Source organism: Lissotriton helveticus, chromosome 3_1 (assembly GCF_964261635.1).
Source record: "Lissotriton helveticus chromosome 3_1, aLisHel1.1, whole genome shotgun sequence".
NCBI lineage: Eukaryota > Metazoa > Chordata > Amphibia > Caudata > Salamandridae > Lissotriton > Lissotriton helveticus.
The window spans coordinates 1,098,992,247-1,099,019,032 of NC_136061.1; the positions used below are offsets into that span (position 1 = coordinate 1,098,992,247).

General features: G+C 43.8%; 1 protein-coding gene across 1 annotated transcript in view; it reads left to right on the forward strand.

Annotated features, from left to right (window-relative positions):
• The window catches only part of PLA2R1 (phospholipase A2 receptor 1), a 974,624-nt gene that overhangs the window by 308,990 nt on the left and 638,848 nt on the right, over positions 1-26,786 (forward strand). Inside the window, exon 5 of the mRNA XM_078681678.1 lies at positions 12,103-12,216. Within this exon, the coding sequence (XP_078537804.1) occupies positions 12,103-12,216 (114 nt within the window). The remainder of the gene's footprint in view (positions 1-12,102; positions 12,217-26,786) is intronic.

Sequence of the window (26,786 nt, forward strand, 5' to 3'; positions counted from 1 at the left end):
ATAGGCACCCCCGGGGGAGTGTCATAAATCCAATCCAGCCCAGTTCTCTGCCATATTGGACCTGTGGGCTTCCACTGTAGGAAGGCAGCATTGGGATTCGGACGCCGGAACAGGAACTCAGCAGCTTTGAGGTGAGCGGACCACCGGCTGGCATTGGGAAGCAGGGAGACACAAAGGTACGGCCCTATTTACCTTTCCCCCACCAACTTCCATTCCCCAAATGACGTGTGTCTTGGATATGCTAGGCGCTAATTTCTTGTATTATTGTTTAAGCTCATGTTTTACTCCCAAGCATTTACTGGTAACTGTAACTGTTGTAACTATGTAACAATGTTTTGATGCAATGTCCTATCTCATGTACAGCGCTCTGATACCTCTGGGTCTAGCCAGCGCTATATAAAACTTTTCAAATAAATAAAAACAAGAAATATGGTGTAAATTAAGCCCATCTGTCCGAGAGTATTTTTGCTACTCATACAAATACAAATCAGCTGCATGTATAGATTTATTTTTAGCCCCTTTAACTGTTTCTGAAATGTCTTCTAAACATCATGCGGGGGCTTTTTCGGATCACTCTGTTGTCTAACAATTTACTATATATCACCCAAGAATAGTTTACAGGTGGGTTATGGATAAAACTGTGTTAGGTCAAAAAAGACATATCCAATTACTATTAACAGAGTTTGAATACTTTTTTTTAAAACTAATGATAGTACAGAGGATGAGGCAATAATATGGGAGGCCTTCAAAGCCAAAATTAGGGGCTGTATGATACTGATCTCTGTTTTTAGAAAAAAAGGCCAAAGAGGAAAATCTAAAGAAAGCTGTAGACACAGCCTATATTAAGTCTGGGTAGATCAATTTGACCAAACCCTGCATGGGTGGCAGGACAAGATAGTAGCCTTAAAAGACTTCTTTCTGAAAAAGGACATCCTTAGCAATCACATCTATAATAATCAGCTGTATGTAGAGGGTGAAAAGATGGGGCATTTTGTGGCCTGGGTGTCCAAGGAAAAAACGGTACAAAAAGGGGGTGGTGATGGACAGGGCATCTGAATAAATCAAACACTCACACCCAGTCAAAAGATCTGGGTTTAATCCATCACCGTTCTTTAGCCCACTCTGCCACCCCAGTTCAGACATGGCTATATGCAAATCAGTCTGACCCTGTGCCTCATGGAAACAGTCCAGCCCGAACTGCCAAGCCATGTCTTCCCTGGACCGGAAACAAGCTTCCGAGGACCGGTTTCTGGCATTCCAGCCGTCTTCAGCCCGGCTTGCTTGAATCCAGTGGCAAAGTGAGCAAGGGACTCACGTCTGAGCATACCCTGCCACACTTATGGCGACCAAAAGCGGTACAAAAAGGGGGTGGTGATGGACGGAGCATCTGAATAAATCAAACACTCACACCCAGTCAAAAGATCTGGGTTTAATCCATCACCGTTCTTTAGCCCACTCTGCCACCCCAGTTCAGACATGGCTATATGCAAATCAGTCTGACCCTGTGCCTCATGGGAACAGTCCAGCCCGAACTGCCAAGCCATGTTTTCCCTGGACCGGAAACAAGCTTCCGAGGACCGGTTTCTGGCATTCCAGCCGTCTTCAGCCCAGCTTGCTTGAATCCAGTGGCAAAGTGAGCAAGGGACTCACGTCTGAGCATACCCTGCCACACTTATGGCGGCCAAAAGCGGTACAAAAAGGGGGTGGTGATGGACGGAGCATCTGAATAAATCAAACACTCACACCCAGTCAAAAGATCTGGGTTTAATCCATCACCGTTCTTTAGCCCACTCTGCCACCCCAGTTCAGACATGGCTCTATGCAAATCAGTCTGACCCTGTGCCTCATGGGAACAGTCCAGCCCGAACTGCCAAGCCATGTCTTCCCTGGACTGGAAACAAGCTTCCGAGGACCGGTTTCTGGCATTCCAGCCGTCTTCAGCCCGGCTTGCTTGAATCCAGTGGCAAAGTGAGCAAGGGACTCACGTCTGAGCATACCCTGCCACACTTATGGCGGCCAAAAGCGGTACAAAAAGGGGGTGGTGATGGACGGAGCATCTGAATAAATCAAACACTCACACCCAGTCAAAAGATCTGGGTTTAATCCATCACCGTTCTTTATCCCACTCTGCCACCCCAGTTCAGACATGGCTATATGCAAATCAGTCTGACCCTGTGCCTCATGGAAACAGTCCAGCCCGAACTGCCAAGCCATGTCTTCCCTGGACCGGAAACAAGCTTCCGAGGACCGGTTTCTGGCATTCCAGCCGTCTTCAGCCCGGCTTGCTTGAATCCAGTGGCAAAGTGAGCAAGGGACTCACGTCTGAGCATACCCTGCCACACTTATGGCGGCCAAAAGCGGTACAAAAAGGGGGTGGTGATGGACGGCTGCATGGAAATCATAATTTGGAACATTACCCCGACTTAACACTAAATGCTCTGACCTCCCTAGTGTCACAGATTAGTATTGACATGTAAACAAGAGAGAGGACGTTAGGGAATTAGGGCTCCGATGTAGGTAATTCTATTTTACCGATTCATAAATACCGAATTTTACCGATTCGGTATTTATGAATCGGTAAAATAGAAGGAGGGAGATGTTGTTAAATTCTGTATTTGAATTACCGAATCTGTAAAAATCGGTATTTTCCGAATCGGTAAATACAGATTCGGTATTGCCCATTGATTCCTATGGGCCTTGAAGCCCATAGGAATCAATGGGCAATACCGAATCGGTATTTACCGATTCGGTAAATACCGATTTCTGCAAGGGTGCAGGGGGTGTCACTTTGACACCCTCTAGCACCCTAAATACAGGCACGTCTTACATGTGGCACACATACATGCCCTAAGGGCATGTCTGTGTGTCACCTTGCACAGGTGTGCATGCACAGATGCGCATGCACACCTGTATTCCGTATTTTACCACCCAATAGGATTGGGTGGTAAAATACCGACTCGTAAGGGCCTGTGGCACTTTCTGAAGTGCCACCTACATGTCATTTACAGAATCGGTAAATTTACAGATTCGGTATTTTACCGATTCTGTATATTTACGGAATCGGTAAATTTACCTATTCTGTAAATGACATGCACCCTACATGCCAATTCCTAAATACCGGTCGGTAACGGCCAAAATCGGCCGTTATCGACCGGTATTTTGGCTCCTACATCTGGCCCCATGTCCCCACAATAATGAATATAAGGACACTTGTTATAAGATTGGATGCTTTGTTACATTCAGGATTCACCCTCAAAAGATTTGAGGTGTGAGGAGTTTGTAAATATATGCTGTGTATATGTATTGTAGAACCGTACCGTCATTTATTTTCAAGTCTATGTAAAGATAACATCTGTGCTAGTTAAAGTGTCACAAGGTGTCTAAAACAATGTCACATACCAAATGTCTCTTATTGTCATGGTGTAGTGTGTAAATAATCCTTGTATATGAAAATATGTGTATACAAATTTGAATATAAGAAAAATGCAAAGTTGGCAAAATATCATTAAAAGAGCATTCTTGAGAAATCAAAAGCAAGTATCATTCTTTATTGAAAAAATGAACAAAAGACAAAAAGTTCATTTTTGAACTTGAATAGGGAGACTCATGTAGATTCTTATTCTCAAATCCATGGTCTGGCAGGCACATTGCTGTTGACAGGTAACATTCCTAAAGTGGCATTTTCAAAATTGTAATGAAAAATCCAACTTTAGGCATTAAATAGGGTTTATCATTACAATCTCATAGGTATCAAACAAGATATATCTATCTACTCCCAATTAGGTGCTACAGCGTATGTGATGTAATAAGGGCTTTTCAGTATTATCCTATGGGATGAGTAGCCCTCATAGAAATGAAAAATGAGTTTGGGAGTTTTTCATTATCAAGACATGTAAAACTTAAAAGTCTGTGTCCAACCTTTTAATTACACATCACCCTGCCCTATGATCTACCTACCGCTTACCTTAAGTGTGAGATATATGTAATAAAAGGGGAGTTTAAGGCTTGGAAAGTGGGGTTAAATGCCAAATTAACATGGTGACACTGCATTGAGGCTGCAAAAGCAAACCTGTGGCATGTTTGGGAGGACAGCTTAAATGTGTGGCACAATAACTGCTGCACACCCACAGTGAAGCATTCAAGTTACAGACTCTGGGTATAGGGTATACCACACTACAATGTGTCTTATAAATAAATTAAATATGCCAATTAGGCATTTGCCAATCAAACCATGTTTAGGGGAGTGAGCACAAGCACTTTAGCACTGGTTAGCAGTGGTAAAGTGCACAGAGTCCTAAGGCCAACAAAAACAGAATCTAGCAAAAATTAGAGGTAAGTAGGCAAAATGTTTGGGGGAAAACCACCCTAAGGCTGACAGATCTAGCAGAAGAGAAGGTTGCTACTTCCATTTTTATGACTCAGGGACTTGGCCCTGTATCGCAAAGTACTAATAAAATGAGAGAATGATTGAGTAGAGTAGGGACACAGTGACTTCTTGACTCTTGTGAAATGGTCCCAAAGGGGTATCCCTGGGGTCAAATTAAAACAATTTTTTTTTGCGGTGCTACAGTACTACAGCGGGGCTCAGCACTTGCCTCAGTGTAATTTCACAGTAGTAGTGTGGTACTGCATTGACGCGAAAAGAAGAGATGCCTTAGCCTCCTGTAGTGGGTTGAATGCATGATCTGGCTGCAGGCTAGTCACTTCGGCCTACCCTGAGCTGCACACAGCCAAAGGCCGTCTGCAGTGGGGCATTGGCACACATGGGGTTTTAGGTGCGGCCAAACCCACACTGTGCACACTCTGGCTACCTGTGGGAAATTGATTGCTCATGGTGCAGGGTAGGCCCAGTACGTTATGGAGGTAAAATATTACTTTACATTAAAATTACCATGGTAATTCACTGTAAAACATAGATTAAAGTGACTTGATAGCTGGGTAAAGGTTATTATATCTTATTTCATATTTTTAAAAACCTGAGAAATTCCCTGCAAAAAACAAAGTTTACCCTGATGCTATAGGCAGGTGAAAACGTCAGTTAAAATGTTTCATTTTACACTAAAAAAGCATTGAAATTCACTAGTTACAGTTAACTTAAGTAACTATAACTTGTGCCCTCTCCATGCACTGCTTATCTCACATTTTACATCACTCCTGATATTTTCTATGACATCATTGCTGGCAATAATCTGACATTTGCACTGGCATCATTGATGACAGCACTGTGCATGGCTGAGGCACAAGTTATTGTTACTTCAGGTCAAAAGAAATGTCTGCCATTTTTTGCACCTGTCGAATATTTTGCTCATGTCTTCAACCCTAACCTCTGAATGGATTTAGACAAAACTTGGCATGAAAGTAGAACTTTACTATGAAAGACTACTTTCAGTGGTTTGGTGTACATCTGTTCAGTAGTTTTGAGATATTACTGTTTAAAAAGTTGCCAAACTCATTTTAAAGTGTTGAAACATTTGTGTATTGCTGCCCTTTTGTAGTATGGCTCACATGATCTCTCCATTTTATATTCATCTCCTTAGGTTGACATTTCTTTCTCATGGTACCCTTTGCCACACTTCCTACTAATGTGTGAATGTGCTGTATGTGCATCTCTAACAGGCATTAACGACCTGTAGTCTGTACAGTTAGTCCAGGGTCATATATGAAGAACACAGCGCCATTGTTTTCCTCTATTTCTGTGCTTACAAGAAACACTTTATTTTAGCCAGATGAAATCAAATGAGCAGCACTGCACCACTGACACATTTGCAGTACTTTATTAGATAAATAGCTTCTGTGCTAATGCTCTTTCAGAGGAGCTTTCCCCTGCTAGAATTGTCAGGAAACTCCGAGAACTGTCACTGAGATGCAGCCTGCAGACTCCCACCACCATCCTGATAAAGAAGATAACCTGTGCACTGTGACCAGCTTGCTGACACCTAAAACCAAAGAATGGGGTTTAGGCTATCCCAATTGATCTGGCAGAGGGTACTCCAGCTGTACTGTCTTTAGTATACTATTAGATATAGATGGTAGTAGGCAAATATTAGCAACTATTAATATGGTTGAAATGTTCTTATTGTTTACTATTCTAATGATGCTGTTTTCAGTAATGTGTCTCATCTTTCTAGTAATCGAAACTCACGCTTTCTTTACAAGAATACAATAATTTCAATAAATGTTTGAAAATGCATTGTTGTGTCATTACTGTGCTACCTTGGGCATGCAAGTGTAACCAAACAAAAGGGTTAGATATGTTTCCACTGATTCCTTGAGAATCAGAGTGTCATGTTCAAGGTTGCCAATAACATCTGTTACCCTGATCAGCTTATGGATTGGATGTGGTACTGTGAAAACATGGTTATACCAACTCTAGTCCGGTAACTTTTTTCCCATTCCTGCTGATGTGCTTCTAGCGTGGGGACACACCTTTGGGGGTAGACAGGTGCTCTACAAATGAACTATTATTATCATTATTATTATGATTATTATTATTATTATTTTTATTATTATTATTACTGTGAACTAGCCAAAACTCACCAACATTTACTGATGGTATACGTGGGCTAAGTCTGTATACTATGAAGTTTGTGTTGGTCTAATACACAGTCCTGCTATATTTGTAGAAAAACTTTTGGTGTTCTTGATTCCAGGGTTAAAAACTAATAATAATATGATTGGATAAATAAATCTTTTTTCCTGTCATCAGCTCTGTTAGGAAGTAAGTTTGATACCAGATTTTCAATTTTAGGTATGAGGGCACTGTCCCCATGTCCTGCAGTTTTGGAACCATGCTTTATAAGGAGGTAGGGTAGGCACACCCTGTCCCTCAGGCCACAGTGGAGGTACCCTCAAAGTCCATCATCTTAGATTAAATACAATGTGGAAAACAGTTGATGGATTCGCAAGTCAGATTTCTCATCCCGACACCTAAAAAGGCAGACTGAGACTAATGTACCTGTCTTGGATTCGTGAATCAGAAATCTGACTTCTGATTCCAATACAAGCCTCTGAATGTGAAGCTTGCACCAGATTCACAAATTCTATTTAGCATATGTGAATCAGAAAAAAATATTTTATAAAAAAGGCTTGGCCAAAAGCAACCCTAGGGTGTCAGCAACAGGGTTGGCCCTTAGGCCAAACCCCCCTGTGCATGACCAAAGGCTGTGCGCAATGGGGAGGTTGGCTTCCATGGCGAGTTGGACTCAGGGCCTGGTCACAGGGCTGGCCCTGCACCCAACCACTACTACTCATGGTCAAATGCCTTGGGTAATAGGGATTGGTTAATTAAGTGCATCATTAAAAACAATACATTTCAGTGAAAAACACAGTTAAATTGATATATTGTTCTGGATCAGACATTTAAACCACAGAAAGGTAGCTTTTTTGGGGGTTTTCAACCAATACATGACACACCCCATAAGTCAGAAAGTCCATCATACTCAAAACAGCAATTTGCCAATGACACAGAATCAGACAAGTGGTTATCAAGAGAACAACATGACTGGCGGTGCAAGTTATGGGGTTTGTTTTGTGTGTGTGATAACTATACCTAGCAAATTTCAGTGGTTTTACATGCTTGAGCCAGAAACATAGCTCACTTTTTAAAGATTTATTTCAGTGAATATATTTTTATGTTTGTGTGTCTATGTGTGTTTGCACACAGTGGCTACATGTCAGAATATCATTGGCAAAAATGTTGTCTAAAATAAATGTTGTCCAATAACCTCTGAAGCTAACAGTTCCACTAACTTAACTACCTCTCCCTCACTACCTTCGTCCACTATCCCCCCTACTCAACTGTCTACCGTCCCTGTTCCCTTAGGAAAAAGCAGACTCCCCATTCCTCCGACCTCCCCTATACCACCCCAACAAATTAGACCTATCCCCCCTCCAAATCGCCCGACCCCACTCCCCTCTGTTGCATGCTGATTAATTGCCGATCCGCCTCCTGCCACGCTACTGAGATTGCTGAAACCATTCTTAGTGAAAACATTGACATTGCATTCCTAACTGAAACCTGGCTCACCTCCCACTCCACTCCCATCCTCGACTTGCTTATCCCCCCTAGTTACTCTATCATTAAAGAAGATTGAATCGAAAAACAGGAGGAGGACTCACCATCATTTTTAAAATTGAACTTAACATCTCGCTCGTTCATCTACAAGACCCTTCATCCTTTGAATACCTTTGCGCTGATCTCATAATGCCTGACTCCCCCACCTCCTGGTTGCACACTATATACCATCCCCCTGGAAATAACATCCCCTTTACGGAAGAGTTGACTGATCTTATTATACAATAATCGCTCTCACATTCTAAAAATCTCTTCCTCGGTGACTACAACATCCGTTGGAACAAAAGTGATGATCCTGCTGTCATTCTATTTAATGATACCATGGTCATCACCAATATGACCCAACTCTGCCACTCTCGGATGTATGACGTTACAACGCAGGCTGTTACAACGCCTGCCTTTACAACGCGGTTTTTACATCGCAGTCCATTACAACGCATAGTGCTTTTGGGTGTTGGATAGTGAATAGTTTAATTTACTATCCCAACTCCAGTCCCCGTGGACACTAGGGAAGGTTATTGGATAGTAAATTAACATATTCCCTATCCTAGAGCGCCCCCCAGCGCAATGTGTTGTAATAGTTTGCGTTGTAATGACCGCGTTGTAATGGTAGTGCGTTGTAAAAGTTTCGTTGTAAAGGTTGTTTACCGCCACTCTCCAACCCATAACAAAGGTGACACACTTGATGCTATTATGACTAGCAACGATCTGGCCTCCCTCTCCAATATACTTCCGGTAGATTGGTCTGACCACTACCTTATCCTCTTCACCATGAATAGATCCATGACTCGCCCCGCCCCCATCAGCTCTTTACCTAAGAAATCCACACGCAACCTTCACCTTATTCCTCCTGGCGAATTGGAATCCACAATTAAGGCCCACTTACTTCTCCCCCTCTCTCTGACAGCACCACCGACCTAAGTAACCATTATAAAAATTCTATTCTTGAAGCCCTCGACCAAATTTCTCCAATCAAACTCAAACAACAAAAAAGCAACCCTCCTAAGTCTTGGTTCAATTCTGAACTTAATAACGAAAGACGGACCCTTAGACATTCTGAACGGGTTTGGAGGAATCATCCAACCGTTGACAATCTGGCTCTCCTTAGAACTGCTAGAGCCCAGTACAAAAAACATATCTTTAATGAGAAAGCCTCCTTTCTACGATCACAACTTGGCCAAGCCAGAAACCGCCCTAGAGAACTCTTCAACATTGTTAAAAAACAACCTCCACTGGCCCTCCTAAAATATTAGCCTCTATTGACAGATGCAAGAAATTGCCAGTTTCTTTACGAACAAAATCAACAAGATCGAACTATCCTTCTCTTCCCTCCCACTCTCACTTCAACCTACTCCCATCCTATACACCCTCCCCAACACTCCTAACTCTCCTCCGTCTACTTTTTCCACCCCTCTCGATCCTTCTCATCCCCTCCCTGCTCTTCCCCAACAATATACCTTTCCGAAAATAAGCCCCCCTGCTAAAAACAATGCCTCATGGAGTGATTTTAGTCCAGTATCTGAATCTACGATCACTAATATCATTGCCAAACTAAAACCTTCCTCCCTCTCCAAAGATCCTCTTACCGCCCTTTTGGTTCAAGAACTTAAATTTATCATTGCTCCTATATGGACCAAAATCATCAACTCCTCTCCTTCCACTGGCTGTGTCCCCACCTCCCTTCAGCTTGGTCAAATCTCACCCACTCTCAAAAACACAACTGCTGACCCCAATAACCTTAACAACCTTGGCCCTACTTCTAACATTCCACTCCTCTCTAAAGCTCTCGAAAAATGTGTCCTATTGCAATTAGAGAAACATATCGCCTCCTTCAACCTCCTTGATGTTTTCCAATCCGGCTTTAGAAAGGGATGCAGTACAGAAACTGCTATGCTAAATATCACTGACGACATTCATTGCTCCCTAGACAAAGGGGAATCCTCATTACTAATCCTCCTCGACCTCTCAGCTGCATTTGATACCGTCCACCACCCCACCCTTCTCAACACTCTCAAAGAGCGGTTCGGCTTAGATGGCAACGTATTCAAATGGTTCTCCTCATTCCTTCAAAACAGATCACAGCAAATCAAGCTCAGCCACTTTCTCTCTAAACCTCAACCTGTCTCACTCGGCGTCCCTCAAGGATCCATCCTCTCCCCAACCCTATTCAATCTGTTCATGGAACCACTCACCCTCATCCTCAAACAAGCTAATATCAATTACCACCTCTATGCCGAAGACACCCAATTATATTACAAGATCAAATCCTACAAAGACATTCTCCACCTCAATGAGACCTTGACCAGAATTCAAACCTGGTTCCATCGGAACCATCTCAAACTGAACCCGAATAAAACTGAAATCATCATTTTCTCCCCCAAAAACAACCCCCTTCCCATTCAACTCTGGATAAATGACATCAACGCTCTTAACTGCACACTCTCCACCTCTAATTCTGTCAAATCCCTAGGCATCAGTATCTACCAGAATCTAAATCTCATCCCCCACATTAAAAATGCATCCAAAAGTGCGCTTTTCACCCTTCTCCACCTCAAGAAACTTAAACCATTTATTCCAGCAGACGATTTCAAACTTGTTGTCCAATCGCTTGTCCTTTCCAGGATTGACTATGGTAACGCCACTTTGGCTGGCACCCCTAAAATCCATCTTGCACCGATGAAATCTGCCCTCAATCTAGCTGCGAGACTCATCTCTGATTGTAAAAAATTTGATCACATCTCCCCCGTCCTCAAAAATCTCAGTTGGCTCCCAATAGAAGGAAGATCCACCTACAAGATTGCCTGCATCACTCACAAAGCTCTTAACCAAAACACCCCTTCTTACCTTACAACAAAACTACAAAAAGCAGGTTGCTCCAGGTCCCTGAGGAGCACAAACTCCCTTGTATTGATCCCACCCAGACTCACATGTCAAAAGACCCAATACTGTGCGTTCTCTGGTCACGCTCCTACAATTTGGAACTCTCTCCCTAAGGATCTTCGCTGCAATCCCTTTTACCCTCTCTTCAAAAAGGAACTCAAAGTACTTCTTCTCAACAAGTATTGGGATATCTAATGTTACTGACTCTGACCATGTTCACTCCTTTCTCTTCCCTTGTCAACTCCTCTTCCCACCCCCTCTCAATCCCTTCATTCTCTCACTCCCCCTCTCTTCACCCCCTCTCTCTCCTAACTTTTAATATTAATTTTCCACTTAATTTTATCTCTCTGTTTCCTTGCCCCCTTAGCCCTGTTGAATGCAGTATCATACTGTAACTTTTTTTCGCGTAATTGTTAATTTTATCTCATTATGTTCACCATCCTTGTAAAGCGCTTTGATCCAGTAGCGCTATATAAAACCTTTGAAATAAATGAATAAACTTCAGTGGGGCGATATATTTGTAAGCAATATTTAGGACACAACATTTCTGTCACCCAATATTTTATTCTATTATTCTACTACCAACCGTCCAGATGTGCACTGTGTAATATGGTATTTATTTCCACGTTGAGTGTGGAAAGTGGGAATAAATCATATAGAAGAGGTCTTCTAACTGTCTGGGAAGTTGTTCCTCTGTGTAAAGTAATTGTAACATACAATCTGTGAAGTTGTAAACAGTTTTTTCCTTCTACCAATTTCGCTCTTATGTGGTAATAAACTGCAATTAGAAGTTTTGCACTGTAGTGAATATTCGTTTATTTGTGTACTTTGTTCTAAATAATATTTTATTGAGGCACATTTACATTTAATGACAAAGCATAAATATGTATATATCATTAAATTTGACTGTAAACAAAGAGTTGGCCTTCATCCAAAGGGTATTTTATAAAGACATGGCATGAAAATAGCATTTCCTCAAACAATTGATACTCTATCTATTTTAGAGAATGCTGGTCTATGGCTTCGTACATTGGTGACATTATTATTCAAAGAACACCCACACTCTTACAAATTGCAAAATTTGAGCCAGTGAACAAGCCCATCTTTTAATTTGATTACATTTTGTATGTGTACCTTTTGCCTTTCAGAACGGTTAAGCAATACTGGAATTTATGTATGGACAGGTTTAAATAACCTGGGTGAAACTACTGGTTGGCAGTGGTCAGATGGCTCCCCTTTGGCTTTGGTGAACTGGGAAGCAGGTATTTAAAAAAATGTTTGCTGTTTATGCAACTGCGCATTCATAAATTACCTTTATCTAATATCAGTCTGCCGTTTTCTATAAGCTATAGAGTTTTTCAAATCTTGATGTAGTTGCTTTTTGTCAAACTTATTTTGTTGTTTGCCTTTGCTTGCTGACAATCTCAAAAGACATTACTTTGCATGAGGTAAGCAAACAGTACTTATAAACTATTTGATGGATTCTAACAACAAGATGGAAAGATGTGAGTCAGTGAGATACTAGTTTTTTTGTTGTTGTTTTTTATGGAGTTTTATATAGCGCAAACTCGACCCAAAAGTATCAGAGCACTTTCCTTGAGCACCAGTTGCGTTACAGACGGAGACATTCAAGTGATGTTGACATCAAGGGTAGGCAGGATGGGGGGAGGAATAAAAAGAAGCAATGGATATGCAATAGGTCTCGCATTTGTTTGAGTTAGAGATATTGGCCTTGTGAATGGCACTGTTTTTTCCCTGAGTAATGGGGTGCATTATGTGGTGTGTAGTAGAATTATGTGGGTTGTATTGTATTAGTTGTGTTATTGTGTGGTGTGGAAATATGTGGTGTGGAGTGGATTTGTATAGTGGAATTACGTGGTATGGTGTGCTGTGGAATTATGTGGATAGTTATGTGATATTGAGTGAATTGTAATTTTGTGGAGTGTGATTGTTTGTTATGGAGTGTTATTATGTGGAATGGCATTTTGCTTTGTGGCTTAACGGAAGTCTCAGAGTAAATACATGAATAATACCTTAATGCATACGCATGACAACCGATTTAATGAACTTTTGTAATTGTAAAAAACAACAGGTTCATCCCAATATAGCCTCTTGACACAATACAACAGCTGTTGTCAGCTATCCAATTTAATGGCACCTATGACAGGGGCGTAACACAGGCCCCACGCAGCCCCCGCGGTGCCGGGGGCCCCCATGCTCCAGGAGGCCCCCTCAGCTGGAGAGCTCCTGATTGCGGGCCGAGGCAGTGGAAAGGGATAGGAATATCGATTATTAGAAGAAGTAAATGAGAGAAACACAATATTTTGTAAAATAAACATGTTTTCAGCTTTCAATACAGATATGAGAGAGAGAGTGTGTGTGTGTGCGTTCTTGTCAGGTGTTTATACAAAATTCCAAGGTGAAATCCGGCAGACCACTAATGATACCCGACTGAAGGCCCCTGTACTGATCTATTCATCTGAAAGGTCATTTAATGGGGGGATTAATAACTCCCGAAGCTACGCCCCTGAATGTAAACTTTGTTGTTGCTGTTAATCCCCCTCCATTCTCTCGTAGAATCAATAAATATAACAAAATCAGGGAGAGGAGTACCCTGCCCTCTCCATTCGAATGAAAGCACGTAGCCAAGAATCTCTATATTAAAGTCACTCTTTTTAAACATCAATCTGAAGTGCATTTCAACTGGATCAGTCAGTGCTTCACATATTCCGTAATATCGATAGGTCGATCTGTACCTCTGCACTGCATTTACAATGGATTTACGCTCTCATGTCAAATTACTTACAAAAAAATTAATGTTTTCCCCTTCTTTTATAGCAGCCGAAAACGTGGTTTACTAGTTAAACTAGCTCGGGGGTAGACCTAGCCCCTAGTGTTAAAGTTTGAAGACAGAATTGTGGTGGTTTGTTTATGAAGTGCATGCCACAGATGCGCTAAATAGTGCAATTTGGCAGAAATGAAGATTCATATCACATGTACACAGCCATTAATTTAGAGGACTTAAAGCGCACTGAAATTAAAGGTTGGGTTTTACAAAGGGAAGCAGACACGTGTAGCGGCATCATTACACAATTTATGCGGCAGAGTGGATAAAAAGCCTTCTTGAAAGGTTTGCGAATATGTTTTCTTCTGAACAGTTATGTGTGGAAATTACTTTGAGTTGGGGCGATAATACACCACAAACACAACTAATGTTCACAAATGGTTCTGGCAGCTAAAGGTTGCCAGAGTGAAATTGCAGAAACGACGATCAATAACAAACTTGCCATCAGATGTGCCCTAAGATTAGCGGGCAACCTCTGATATCGTTGTAATGGCTGTGGTACTGTCATTATTGCCACAGCCACAGGGGCGTAACACAGCCCCCGCAGCCCTGAGGTGCGGGAGGGCCCCCAAGCTCCAGGGGGCCTCAGTTCCCGATTGCGGGCTGAGGTAGTGCTCTGTGCCCAATGCCGAGACAACGGGGCGGCCGGGGCAGGGCCTGTTTTTAGTGGTTGTGTGATTACTGACTGTGGCGCCGCGGGGGAGGGTGGGGTGACCTCACATACTGGTCAGAAGTGAGGGCGGATTTAGTAAGCGGGGGCTCAGAGGTGGGAAGTCACTGTGTCCTGTCCGCGTCCCAGCGTGCGACCGCATAAGTCAGTCAGTGCACTGCTCACAGTAATACCGTCCTCGGCAGCATCAGCATGACGCCTGAGAGGCCTCGGGCGCTGTGGAGTGCGATGGGGGTGGACACCAGGGCATATCCTCAGAGGTTGAGGGATTGAAGGCTGCTTTCTTTTCAGCTGCCTTTAACAGCAACGATGGATCTCCGTTCAGCCCTGCAGTACAGGTACACCTTTGAACATGCACACAACATAAACTTCCGTTAACCAGGCACAAAAGCAAGTTGCACATTTGCATTCCATGGCCGACTGTTGCCGCACGTTAAATGAGCTCAGCTGTTCCAGAAGGCTGTTACTAACCCTGGGCGTAGTTGCGCTACACGTAGCTACGCGAAGTGCACCCGGCACTACGTGAGCTACACGTAGCACTACGCGAACTGCGTAGTGCGGTAGAGAAATGCTGTTCGCAATGATTGCACAGTGCCGGATGTTTGTCCGCACTGTGCAATCATTGCAAACGATATCTTGCACAGTACAAGTGGTCGTTTTCTGCCGCTCGAGTAGATTTTTACTCGAGCAGCAGCTTTGTCAATGTGGACTGGTAGATTCTCATCGCGAGCAGTCGCGAGCATACGCGACCACTCGCAATGAGAAGCCTGACCTCCCGCGTTAAGAATCTCGCCTGGAGGTCTATTTTCCACGCTTGCGATCGTCAACTTGATGTTGCTGATCGCGAACGAGGAAAAAGTCTCGCCGGGATGTCATTTTGCTCGCTCGCGGTCGCCAACTTGACGTGGAGGACCGCGAGCAAGCAAAATATGCCCACTACGCTACGCGTTTTTGCACAGTGCTACGTGCAATTCGCTTCGCATAGCGTGTAGTTGCACAAACTGCGTCAGCATAGCGTAGTCCTACGCCCAGGCCTAGCTGTTACCCTTATGGCCCCCTAGAATAAAAATATCGCGACGTTCTGCTTTGCATAAAAAAAACTGCATGATTTTTTTGTTGGACAAGCTGAAGAGCGTAGCAGCTGGGACAAAGTGACGCTAGGCAGGCAGGGAGGGCGGGGAGTGAGGGGTGGCTGCGGAGTGTACTGCTGGACGCCGGAACTTCGTAGTACAGCTGAGGCACCAATTTAAAACACCAGAAGATTTGCTCTCTGAATCTCGTTTCAGATCTCCGTTCTTAATCTGTAACTGGAATAAAACAAGATCACTGTTCTATCCCCGGGCTTATGCTCAGACTGTAGGCTGGTCTGCTCTGACGCTACAGTGATGGGCCCTTCGCTGCCTGCGGTCCCAGCCATCCTCACTGTGCACCTGGTGACTGTAGAGACTTTGCACACCACGCATTTCATCCACACAACTCATACTGTTATTCTGTACATCACAGTGGCTGTCCCACGTACACAATTGCAACATCAGTAAGTACCCAAAAACACATTACTACCTGTCCAGTGTTTTCAGGTAGAGAACAATGCTCATCATGGTAAATATGTCAGTCTAACAGTCCAAGGTGCAAACATGTTGCTTTCACCTTTGGGGGTGTAAGTCTCATGCTCACTGCGAGGAATGGGTCTAATTGTCCTGTCCACTGCTGCCACCCCATCATATGCCTCTGTGTACTTTCTTTCAGTCCAATTATCGAATTTGTCCTCTTCAATGATAATGAAAATAAAAAGGCAAAAGTGACATAAACAAGTAAACTCTAGTGGTACTGCGCCTGTGAAAGCTATGCCGAAGTGGAGAGAAAAAGGATTCTGTTTACGCCATATGCTTAATAACATTGGCCATGCATGCTCCTTTTAGAGACCCTCCCACTTTTTCAACCCTCTTAAAACCCTGATGTCAAGATCTACAATTTCTGGTGCTTTGCAGCAGTTTTAAGATTTTTAACAGTTTCTGTTGTTCAAATAGTTGTAATTTCTGATACTTGGATGTTTCCTTCAGCTTTTTTGCTTGGTTTTGCTCAAGAGAAAGTGTCACTCATAATCGTTGAAATGTCACTTCTAATTACATTGCAATTATGAAAATGTCACACATAAGCAATCTGAAACCTTGGCAGCTATGAGCACACACAATGGGAATGACAGTCTGCAACATTTGATGAATAACCATGTGGCTTACTCGAACTCACACGTATTGTAGAGCATGCCTAGAGCTCTCTATTACAGTTGTGTGCACGTCTGGGTGGTTTGTGTGCTGTTACTGTAATGTGTGTCCACCAGCCTGCCTACATCCAGCATGCCCTTGACACACAAGCCCCGCAAAGTCTCCCATTTTCCCCTTCGGTTGCCCGACTTTATTAACCCTTCCCAGGCACGCAATGTTTACTGGTGTGGACAATGCATTGAATTTGCCCTGGCGACAGTGCAGGGTGCTGTGTCGCGCGCTCGACACTGGTGCAGGAGCAGCTACCAGTAAATCCTGGCCCTCCTCCAGCCATGAGGGCCCCGCCGACTGCACTCTCCCACGCTGTTCATCATGAAAAGGATTTGAAATGTGAAATACCTGTCGGGTAAGGCAGGTTCCCTCTGTCACTCCAAAAGCAACTCTACCCAGATAGCACACTGGCCCGCCTTGCCTCTTCCCGTCCATAAACGAAGACAAAGGGCATGCTTTACTGGAGGTAGAAGGAGTTAGAAGGCAAGACTTGTACAATGTCCTGGTGGTTCACCCTACGATTTATCACCAGAACAGTGGACGTGTGCTCTTGTCGCTTCTGACCTCGCCTGTAATGTTATCTCCTTCCAGAACGCCTACATCCTCGCCCTTTCACCAGTTGTCCCTTGAATACCTAAGATCTGCTCAGGGATGAAGCCAGGAACTGAATGGAGTTTATGGGGTTGAAAACCAACTCTCTCCCCTGAGCATTTTGGATGCACTGCTGGTCGGCCTTAAGGCTGCATCACCATTAACATGCTCATAATTCACACTGGTGCATCCAGGTATTCAGTACACAACTTGGGCTATAAAATAGCCCCTCCTATCTCGTTAATGTATCGTCTGCAGAGGTGTGTGGAGCAGGGTCCCTTTTAATAATGTTTTACTTTTTTTTTTCTTTAATTTGTATCTTGAGATTGTGTATGTGTGGTATATAAATAAATAATACCGGATCTAGGTTTGTCTGGACATAGCAATAACAGATAGCTCAATAAATAAGAGTCAAGATTCGAGGTAGTAGGAGTTTGCAGGTTTAATACAGCATAAAGGACGGGAACAGGACAACCTGCACAGGAATGGGATGGCAGCGCTGCCTGGGACAGGATCAGGATCGGCGTAAGGGAATGGGTAACATTTAATAACAGTGCACCAATATATATATTAAAACAGTTGCATTACAATGAATTACAGTAGGCGGAGCAGTGGGTGTGGTCAATAGCAGTCGCGAAAGATAAGGGTGAAAATGGGTGTAACAGGGGCGTATACATAGACATGTGATGCAAACGTAACAGAATATGTCATAAATGGGGCGGAAACATGGAGGGGGCTACCTAAGGAGCCGGGACCTCTAACCTAATGGTGCGCGCAAACTGACAATGACGTGTTACTAGGAGAAGCTGGGGGCTATGAACTCTGTGCTAGGAGCAGAGACTGAAGTCTGGAGAGTCAGGGCGACATGTACCTAAACAGTATCTAGTATCTGATGTTTAGAGAACATGTTGATAGAATCCAAAAGTTATCGGGGTAAAGGCTAACAGACTCTAAGAATGGTGCATGCATTACTCTACATGTAGTGCGTGATGAAGAATATTAAATGACCATTAAATGCAGTATTTCTCTTACATGGAGACGTAAAGGCTAGACAATGACGGAAACTATTGATGCGATTCAGTAGCTTAGGAATGCAGAGAAGGAGGGCTGGACTGATAACTAGAATCATAACATACTCTTGGCAGACTCAGAGGCAGAGCCAGGCTGAGCCGGGCACTGTGAGGCAGGAAGTAAGTGAAGGGTCGAGGATACAGGTGGGGGCTGTATCGCTCCTCAGCGAGGACTCAGAAGACAGGAGCTGAATCTGGTGTCCGGGCCCTTTTGAGGCCTAGAAACGGGGACTTTACAATAAAATAACGTGCACACTGAGAAACGTGGCAACGTAACTTTACATAGGCCTGATACTCGTAGCTTTCACGAGAACTGGAAACTGGCATACTAGAGATGGACACAACTGTAATTGCGTCTTTAATCAAACATGGGGGATACATATGCATATTTAATCATGCACACATAACATAAGATGGAGGACACATAGGGACACAGAACATGGCAAAATTTACTTTTCCACATATGAACAAACATCCTAAGTGAAGGCCACCCCTTAAAATTCATTTAGTATTTAAAGCTGATATTATAATGTTATAAATTACTCTTCCTATTTTTCATTTCTAGTAAAGGGGCATAGAGTGTTGTGTCAAAGAGTGGAATGAAGGGGCGTAGAGTGAAAGGCATAGAGGGGCATTGCCTGGAGTGGAGTAGAGTACCGTAGAAAGGAGTTTTGTGGAGTGGGGTAGAGTGATGTGGCATGGAGGGTTGTGGAGTGGAGTGTTCTAGAGTTGAGTGTCTTAGAGTAGGGGATCATAGTGTCGTGGAGTGGCTTTGTGTGGAATAGAGTGGAGTGACATAGTGTGTATGGATGTACAGTTGTGCAGCAGAGTGGTGTAAAGAGCTTTGGAGTGGTGTGGAGTAAAGTGGAATAGACTGGAGTTTTGTAGAGTGTCATAAAGCAGACTGTCAGAGTGGAGTAGACTGTTGTGTCATAGAGTGAACTGCCATAGAGTGGAGTGCCTTAGAGCGGAGTAATGTGTTGGAGCGGCATCGCATTGAGTGGTGCGCAGTGAAGTGGTGTAGAGTGGCAAAGAGTGTTGTGGAGAGGAGTAGAGTAGCATACAGTAGAGTGGAATAGAGTGTCATGGAGTGTGTTGAGTAGAGAGGCCTAGAGTGTAGTGGCATAGAGTGGTGTAGTGTGTCATAGTGTGTCGTAGATCGGAGTATCGTAGAGTGTGGTGGCGTGGAGTGGAGTAGAGTGGTGCAGAGTGGAGTAGCATAGAATGTAGTGATGTAGAGTGGAGTATCATAGAGTGTTGTGATGTGTCATGGAGTAAAGTAGAGCGTTGGTTGTAGAGTGGAGTGAATAAAGGGGAGCATGCATGGTGTGCAAGCACAGTACCATTATAGACAACACATTTTCAATTGTAATAACCATCAAATGTGCACAGACATAGTTTTACTGATAAAACTATACAGAGCACAAACAATAATGTGTGGAAATGTCATTACCTAGTGTATTAGTTTGTTTTGATTAGTATTAAAATATTTGTTTCCACTACACTTCAGAATTCTACTCCACTGAATCCCACTCACCTCTGACTATCTACTCAACTCTACAAAACTCCCTCTATGACACTCCATACTGCTTTACTCCACTCTATGCCACTCCAAGCTACTCTGTTCCACTCTAAGCCCATCAACTCTACTCCCTCCACAACACTCTATGCCACTACATTCTATAAACTCCACTCTATACTACTTAACTCTACAACAGTCTATTCCAGGGGCGTAACACAGGCCCCCTAGTGCAGGGCGGCCACGCTCCCGGGGACCCACTCAGCACAGTACTTCGGCCGGAGAGCTCTTGATAGAGTCTGGAGGGGGCCCCCTACGCATACCTTGCAGGGGGGGGCCCCCAATATTCGTTACGCCACTGATGTTACTGAAAGGTAAGAGGAGACGCCAGGATTTTAGCTCGTTTCCTAGAGGTAAAACACAGATGACAGATACATTTATTTGATTCAGTGGCCAGGCCCAGTGCAACCCGCTAAATAAAATAAAAGCAAGTAAAGGAAAGCACGTGCAGATATGCGCAGACGCTGGCATGTATCGAAAATAGGAAGTTAGAAACACACAAAGCTCTATTTCTATTTTCTTTGAAAAGTATTTTGTGAACAACATGAGGGAGCAGGGTGGTAAAAACATCGGAGGATTGTAGGGGTGTAGAGTTCAATTACGGGGCATGGTAGGAGGGTGCGGGGTGCTAAGCAGAGGTGAAACTTCCAAAAGGCTAAAAGTTTCCAGCTATTATTTTATTGCTGTCCGAAGGTAGTTTTAGGGGTTACATTTATTTTAAAGAAAGAAACAGGTACACATTTCGCGGTTACCTAAGAAACCAAAAAGCTACTACCTAATATAACAACAACAAGGGCGGCCTTCCCCCACTTGCCAAACTTACCTTCACCTATAGTCAATAACACACTCCCCCTTTAAACCCCAGCCTCTCTGATCACCCTCTTTGTGTTGCAGTTTTATGAGAAAATGAAGATCTTTATCGAGAATCACAGGATATTACGCTGAGGTCGAGACCAGCTGCAAGCCCCATGGACAATGAATGAAGAGAGCACTAGGATCTGCTGGGGCAGTGAAGGAATGTTTTGATAAAATTAATGAGTAAACAGACCCGGTCCTGCTCTTCTCCTGACCCTGATGTCGGAGGTTCTTCAGTCAGGGCAGTGCGGCATGTGGGCCGAAGCATTACCGTGCAGAGCAATTTAAAAACCAAGCGTAGACTTGCATTTATTTGTGAGAGTTTAAGCTATTGGCATTGTAAATGACAATGCATTTTATTTATCGATTTTGCTAATTAACACATCGATAAAAGGCATTGTCATTTACAATGCCAATAGCTCAAACTTGTAAATGCAACATCCTGTTCAAAGAAGCGGCCGCCATTGTCCCGGGCTGCTTGGAAAGTGAAGCACGCAGGGCGCACTGAATGTTGCAGGAAATCATGTCGTGCCTGCAGTAGGAGAAACTCATTAAAGAAAATTGTATTTTCCGACTAAAAAAGACATACCGTGTAACAACCGAAGTAAAAGGGCCAATCCACATGGGAGGTTACAAATGAGGACAAGACTGTACTAAGGAGGGACTAACAAGCCTATTCACAAATCAGAAGCCAGTATTTACGAAGGGCAGTGGCACAAGCCAATGACAAATATGGGCAGAGAGTGGGCGGGGCTTCTATTCTATACTCCAATACAGCATGCCCAGTCTCGACCTAAAAGAGCAACGCATGTTCTGCCCAGGCTGGGCCTAAAAAACACTAACTCATGCCTGTGTGGTCTTAGCCGTATCAGGCCCGGGTTGGCCAATAAAGTGAATGCGCTGCGGCCTGCTACAGGTAACCACAAGATGCGGTCTCGGCGCTATGCCTGCCTCCTGTCAGGCTTGCTTTTGGGCACTATCCCAGCATCCTAAGACACATGCTTGCTTCTAAGCACTATGCCTGTAGAGCATGAGGCTAACTTAAGCCTGCTCCGCTGGTGCTATCCATGCAGCCTAGTAGACATGCTAGGCGCTAATCTTGCACACCCCGAAGCTTGTTTTCAAGTACTATGCATGTTTTCTCAGCTGCTCACTTATTACTACAACGCCGTAGCCTTGCCCTTAGGCACTGTACCTGCGCATCATGAAGGCTAGTTTTGGTTGTGTTGTTATCTAACGCTATGTTTACAGAGATTCATTTATATGCAAGCAGCCCACAAGGCTTGTCTTTTGGGCATTATGCCTACAGCCCACGTTGTGTTTAGGTGCTACGTCCAAAGCCCCCTTGCTATTCGGCGCTGTGCCTGCAGACTTCGATACTTGTTTTGGGTGCTACCCCTACAGTGCATGAAACTTGTTTGTGTTGCTTTTTATCTAGGCCCTAAAGCGTGATGTTGCGGTATACCAGCAGCTGTAGGATGCTTGTTTATGCCTGGAGTTAAGGTGTTTTGCTCTTAAGAATTATGCCTTCAGCAGCACACCAGAAATGTGTTGTTGGGCACTTTTCTTGCCACCTCTAATGCATTTTCTGTCTTGTTTGTAGACTGCTATACAGCAGCGACCGGAGCTTGTTCTTGAGCACTATGCTATTCCTGCGGTTCAGCTTGGGGGCTGTCGCTCAAGTACCTCCATGATTTGTACGCACTAGTGCCATGCCTCTGGCTCACCTCCGCCAGACGCGTATACTTGCTGCACAACACCTTCAGCTTACATCCGGGCTAAAGTAAGAAACAACTACTCATAATTAACTAAATGAAATAAGGCAAAGAAGCCGCGTCCTGTACTTGTTAAAGTATAGCGCCTCACATCCGATCCACACTATTTCTGAGCGCTGCTTGTTTTTGTAACAGAGGTGACAAGAAATTAAGCGTGCGGCCCAGGATCACGCAGTGTGGAGAAGCCTTCCTCTTCTGGCCCAAAAACTGAAATTTTGATGGAGCAGACCACCACCCTTTCCGTGTGGGCGTGAATGCCCACCAAGAGGGGCAGGGAAGGGAAATTCCATTGTGGGGCAGCAGAGAGAAACAAGCGTCAAACTGCTCTGAGAACTTGTAAATTAAAATGTATCCTCTACCGTCGAAGAGGCAGTGTCCTCTAACCAAAAATGCAAGGGGAAGTGGGCAGGGCTGTATGTTCTCTAATTACTTTGTTAAATACATTACTTAGTTGTAATAAACACCAGATGCAATCAAATGTGTGGCAATTCGAATATGTCCCAAATAGATAAGTCCTTTCGCCCCAAGCCTGCGGCATTCTGCCCCTCGCCCAGATTCTGCCTCTGTGGCTTCAACCACACGCTATATTCAGCTATATTCACTGCAAGTGGATGCAGTGGAACAAGAACATTTCTAATAGCACCTACAATATACGGGAGGCGTGTATCACTGGATGTACCAGCTCTACCTTCGCCAGTCGACGCCCTTGCCTCGGGTTTGGGAGGCGGCTAGCCTGCCCAGAGGCCCGCATTGTTTCTGAGCGCCCGTGTTACAAAAATGAATCAATGAAAAGTGTCACTGAATCTGACCTCAGTCGAGTACTTTGAATTTCAGACATGCGCCGCTGCGCTTCTTTAGTGTCTGTATAATCATGACCGTAGCTCACACAGTGTGAAGGGAGGGTGCTGTCTGTAAAACTAGGGCATCAAGGTAAAGAGGAGATTTATTTTTAATTCGTGAATTCTAGAGATGGTATGGGTATGTTTGGTGGTAGTCTGCAGCCGATGGGGATGCGTGTGAGGTGTTGACACTTTTAATCAGACTGACCAACAAAAGAAGAACAAAAATATAGCTTTATATCCACATCCCCGGCATTGTGTGTGTGCCCACGGACTACCTGGTCGGCCCGCTACCTCTTGCAGCACAAGGGGAGGGGGTGAAAGGTTGCAGACATCCCTTGCGCTGCCGCCTGATCATTTGGATTATAGCTTTATGGTTCCGTCCTGCCTGCAGAATTATTCATGCCTGCATATAAAGAAAAAAGAATTGCTCAACCGGGCCCATCCTACTCATCCACTGGAGTGGGGTTTCATAAGGTGACCCATGCAATAACGAGATTTCAGCCTGTGCACTGTACTCCTCTCATGTCGTCCCTTGTGTGGCGAAGGCTGTCACATTGCGTATGCCAGTTGCAAAAAAGAAATCTGAGCTTGTATGACACTGGGATCATAGTGCATGTCGGCAAAAAGGATTAATGCTCCTGTTTGTTGCTGACTGCAACATAAAACAAACCCAATCCTCCTTAGAACAAAGCCCAAAACGACCACACTGACACCCTACTAAAAATAGCCTAAATGACGATTAACATTAAAAATTGCTAAAAACCTAAACAATATAAACAACGAAGTGGGAGGCATGGTGCAAGACGTACCCCCAGTACAACTGTGGAATTAAGAGGAAGTGGTAGGGAGGGAAACTGTATTTAAATGTAATTAGCTATGGTGCAGGAACTACACACAGGCAAACGGAAACAGAGCAGGAAACAAAGAAATAAAGTAGTACCTCAGAGAACAGACAAAGAACTGTAGTGTATTGATACAGTACGTAGTCCCTGCTGCATGGGAGGAACGGAAGAGAGGAAGGAGGGACAAAGAGGCAGGACTGACCACTGGCAAGCAAGAATATTTGAAGGTCACTGAAACAAACAAATCAAAAGCTGGGGGATGGCTTTAACCCAACATAAGAAATTACAATAGGTCTCGAATGCTCAACCTAAAAAGTGGTGCTGAGTTGTTTCCAATGTGATCCGGCAGGTGCCAACTTTTAGGTCAAAGAGGATTAGTGAGATATCTGTAGTGAACATACAGAACTGCTACACACATTTAGGGATGACTTTGAAATATTTAAATGAACCGTCCAGGTATCCAACAGACCAATTCTGTGCTAGGCATGAGGGCAGTGTTTTGGACATAAAGCTATGTACGTATTCAGGGATCCTTCATTCTGAGCTAGCCTGCTGAGAGTCTGAAGATGGTGGAGGAGGTTTATCTGGCAACTTTGTTGAACATAAATAAGCTGCAAATTTGGATTTTCAAGGAGTTGGAATAAGTAATGACAGATGCCAAGGAGTGGAATAGGTCAATAGCCCAGCTTAGTAAAATCATCTGCATTACCCATGGTATTGGCAATTTAAAGTATGAGCTGATGTGGAATGGAATTGTGAAATTTGAGCATGTAGAATTTGCTGGGGGTGGCACTTCATGAGTCTTATAATACTGTCAAAATAAACCCAGGGTTTGGTGGCAATTGGAGATTGAACGTTTTTGGATTCAGAGGAACAAAGTAAATGATTGCTGTTTTAGTAAGCCAGATTTAACATTATGATGTACATAGACAGTCAGTACAGAATGAATACATCTGTGTTAACAAGAAAAAAGATGACGGATAATATGCATGACATCCAAAGAAAAATTGGCAGGAGAAACTAGAAGTCTCTGAAGATGGTTCGGAAGAGAACACCAAGTATGGCTATTTTAGGGATGCCCACTGGTACTAAGTTTGACAAGGAGCTTACTGAGCATGCAGACACCAAATAGGATCAGCCAGTGTAGACGGAGTAGACCAAGGAAATGTTAGCACCCATAATAATTTAATTTTGATATAGTCATAAATCTTCATTATGAATGCTTGTTTCAAACCCTTTAGAAGGTTTTAGAAGATGAAGATTGTGATGATGTAGGTGTATTATATATCATGGTTGTGTGACCTTAACATGTAAAAATTGTCTTGCACCCAGACAGGCTCATTTGTAAAACTATTAGCTCAGCCATGGCTTCGAGCAATAAGGCTTAAACAAAGGAACTAGTGTGAAGTGTTTAGAAGTACAACAAAATAAGAAAGTCCCACAAAACAAAAGAAATCCAACTCCAATTTATAAACATAGATTACATTTTTAGAGATCAGGATGAGCCATATCCACCAAAGTGTTCCATAGATATAGATTAAAAAAAAACACATAAATCTCAGTTCAACCACAAACAAGCATTGGTCACCATAAAGTTTGTGAACTTTTGAAAAGTTTGAAAGTGTTGTGTTCGGCTACTCTGGCCTGACTACGGCATCGAAATCCAGCAGGGAGAAGGTCACAGGACCACTAAACGGTATTTAGACAGTTACCTGGTTCCCAACGCATTCTCCATCCAGTTCTGAACGTCACAGTACGACCACCATTGACTTTAATAGAGCGATCCTGATGCTGATTGTACAGGAGATGGAGGATGCTCAATGGTGCTCTGGGTGCAGTGTCATGGATGGGGGTGTCCTCGGGGTAACTCTTTGGTCCACAGGTCAGATGGGGTGACTTTGGCCACAGAGGTCAGGGTTCTTTGAAGTCCTCTTTGAGCCAGTAGAAGGCCAGCAGCCAGCAGCTGCTGGGTTAGCAGTCTCCGGTCACAGGGTGTCCAGCGGTATCCTTTGGTGGAGGCTAGTGTCCCTCTTGGGTGACCAGTCTGGACTCAGACAACACTCCTGGGGACAGCAGACTCAGTGGCACATTTGACTGTGGCGGATTGGTCTCTTTGGATGCCCAGCAGCGGTCAGTGGTGGTTCACCAGCCAGAAGTGGCTACTGACTTGCCGAGTTGGGGTACTCTAACTTTGATGGCCATGGTGCTGGTTCTTCTAGGTCGGCCGGTGGTGCAGATGCTCTTTGCCTGGTCCTGGGGTCAGCAGGGCAGTTCTTCTTTAGTCCTTCACCAGTTACATCATAATCTGAGGTTCAGTGTGGCAGGAGTAGCATATTTATGTCTAGAATGATGCAGTCACTAGTCAGTGGCCTACCAGGATCCCTCCTGACCTATGACAGCCTCCAGTTATGTGTGGCAACTAGCAATCACAGGGTGAACTAACTGCCTTACATGCCTTGGGAAACTTGGTACCACATACTAGGGACATAT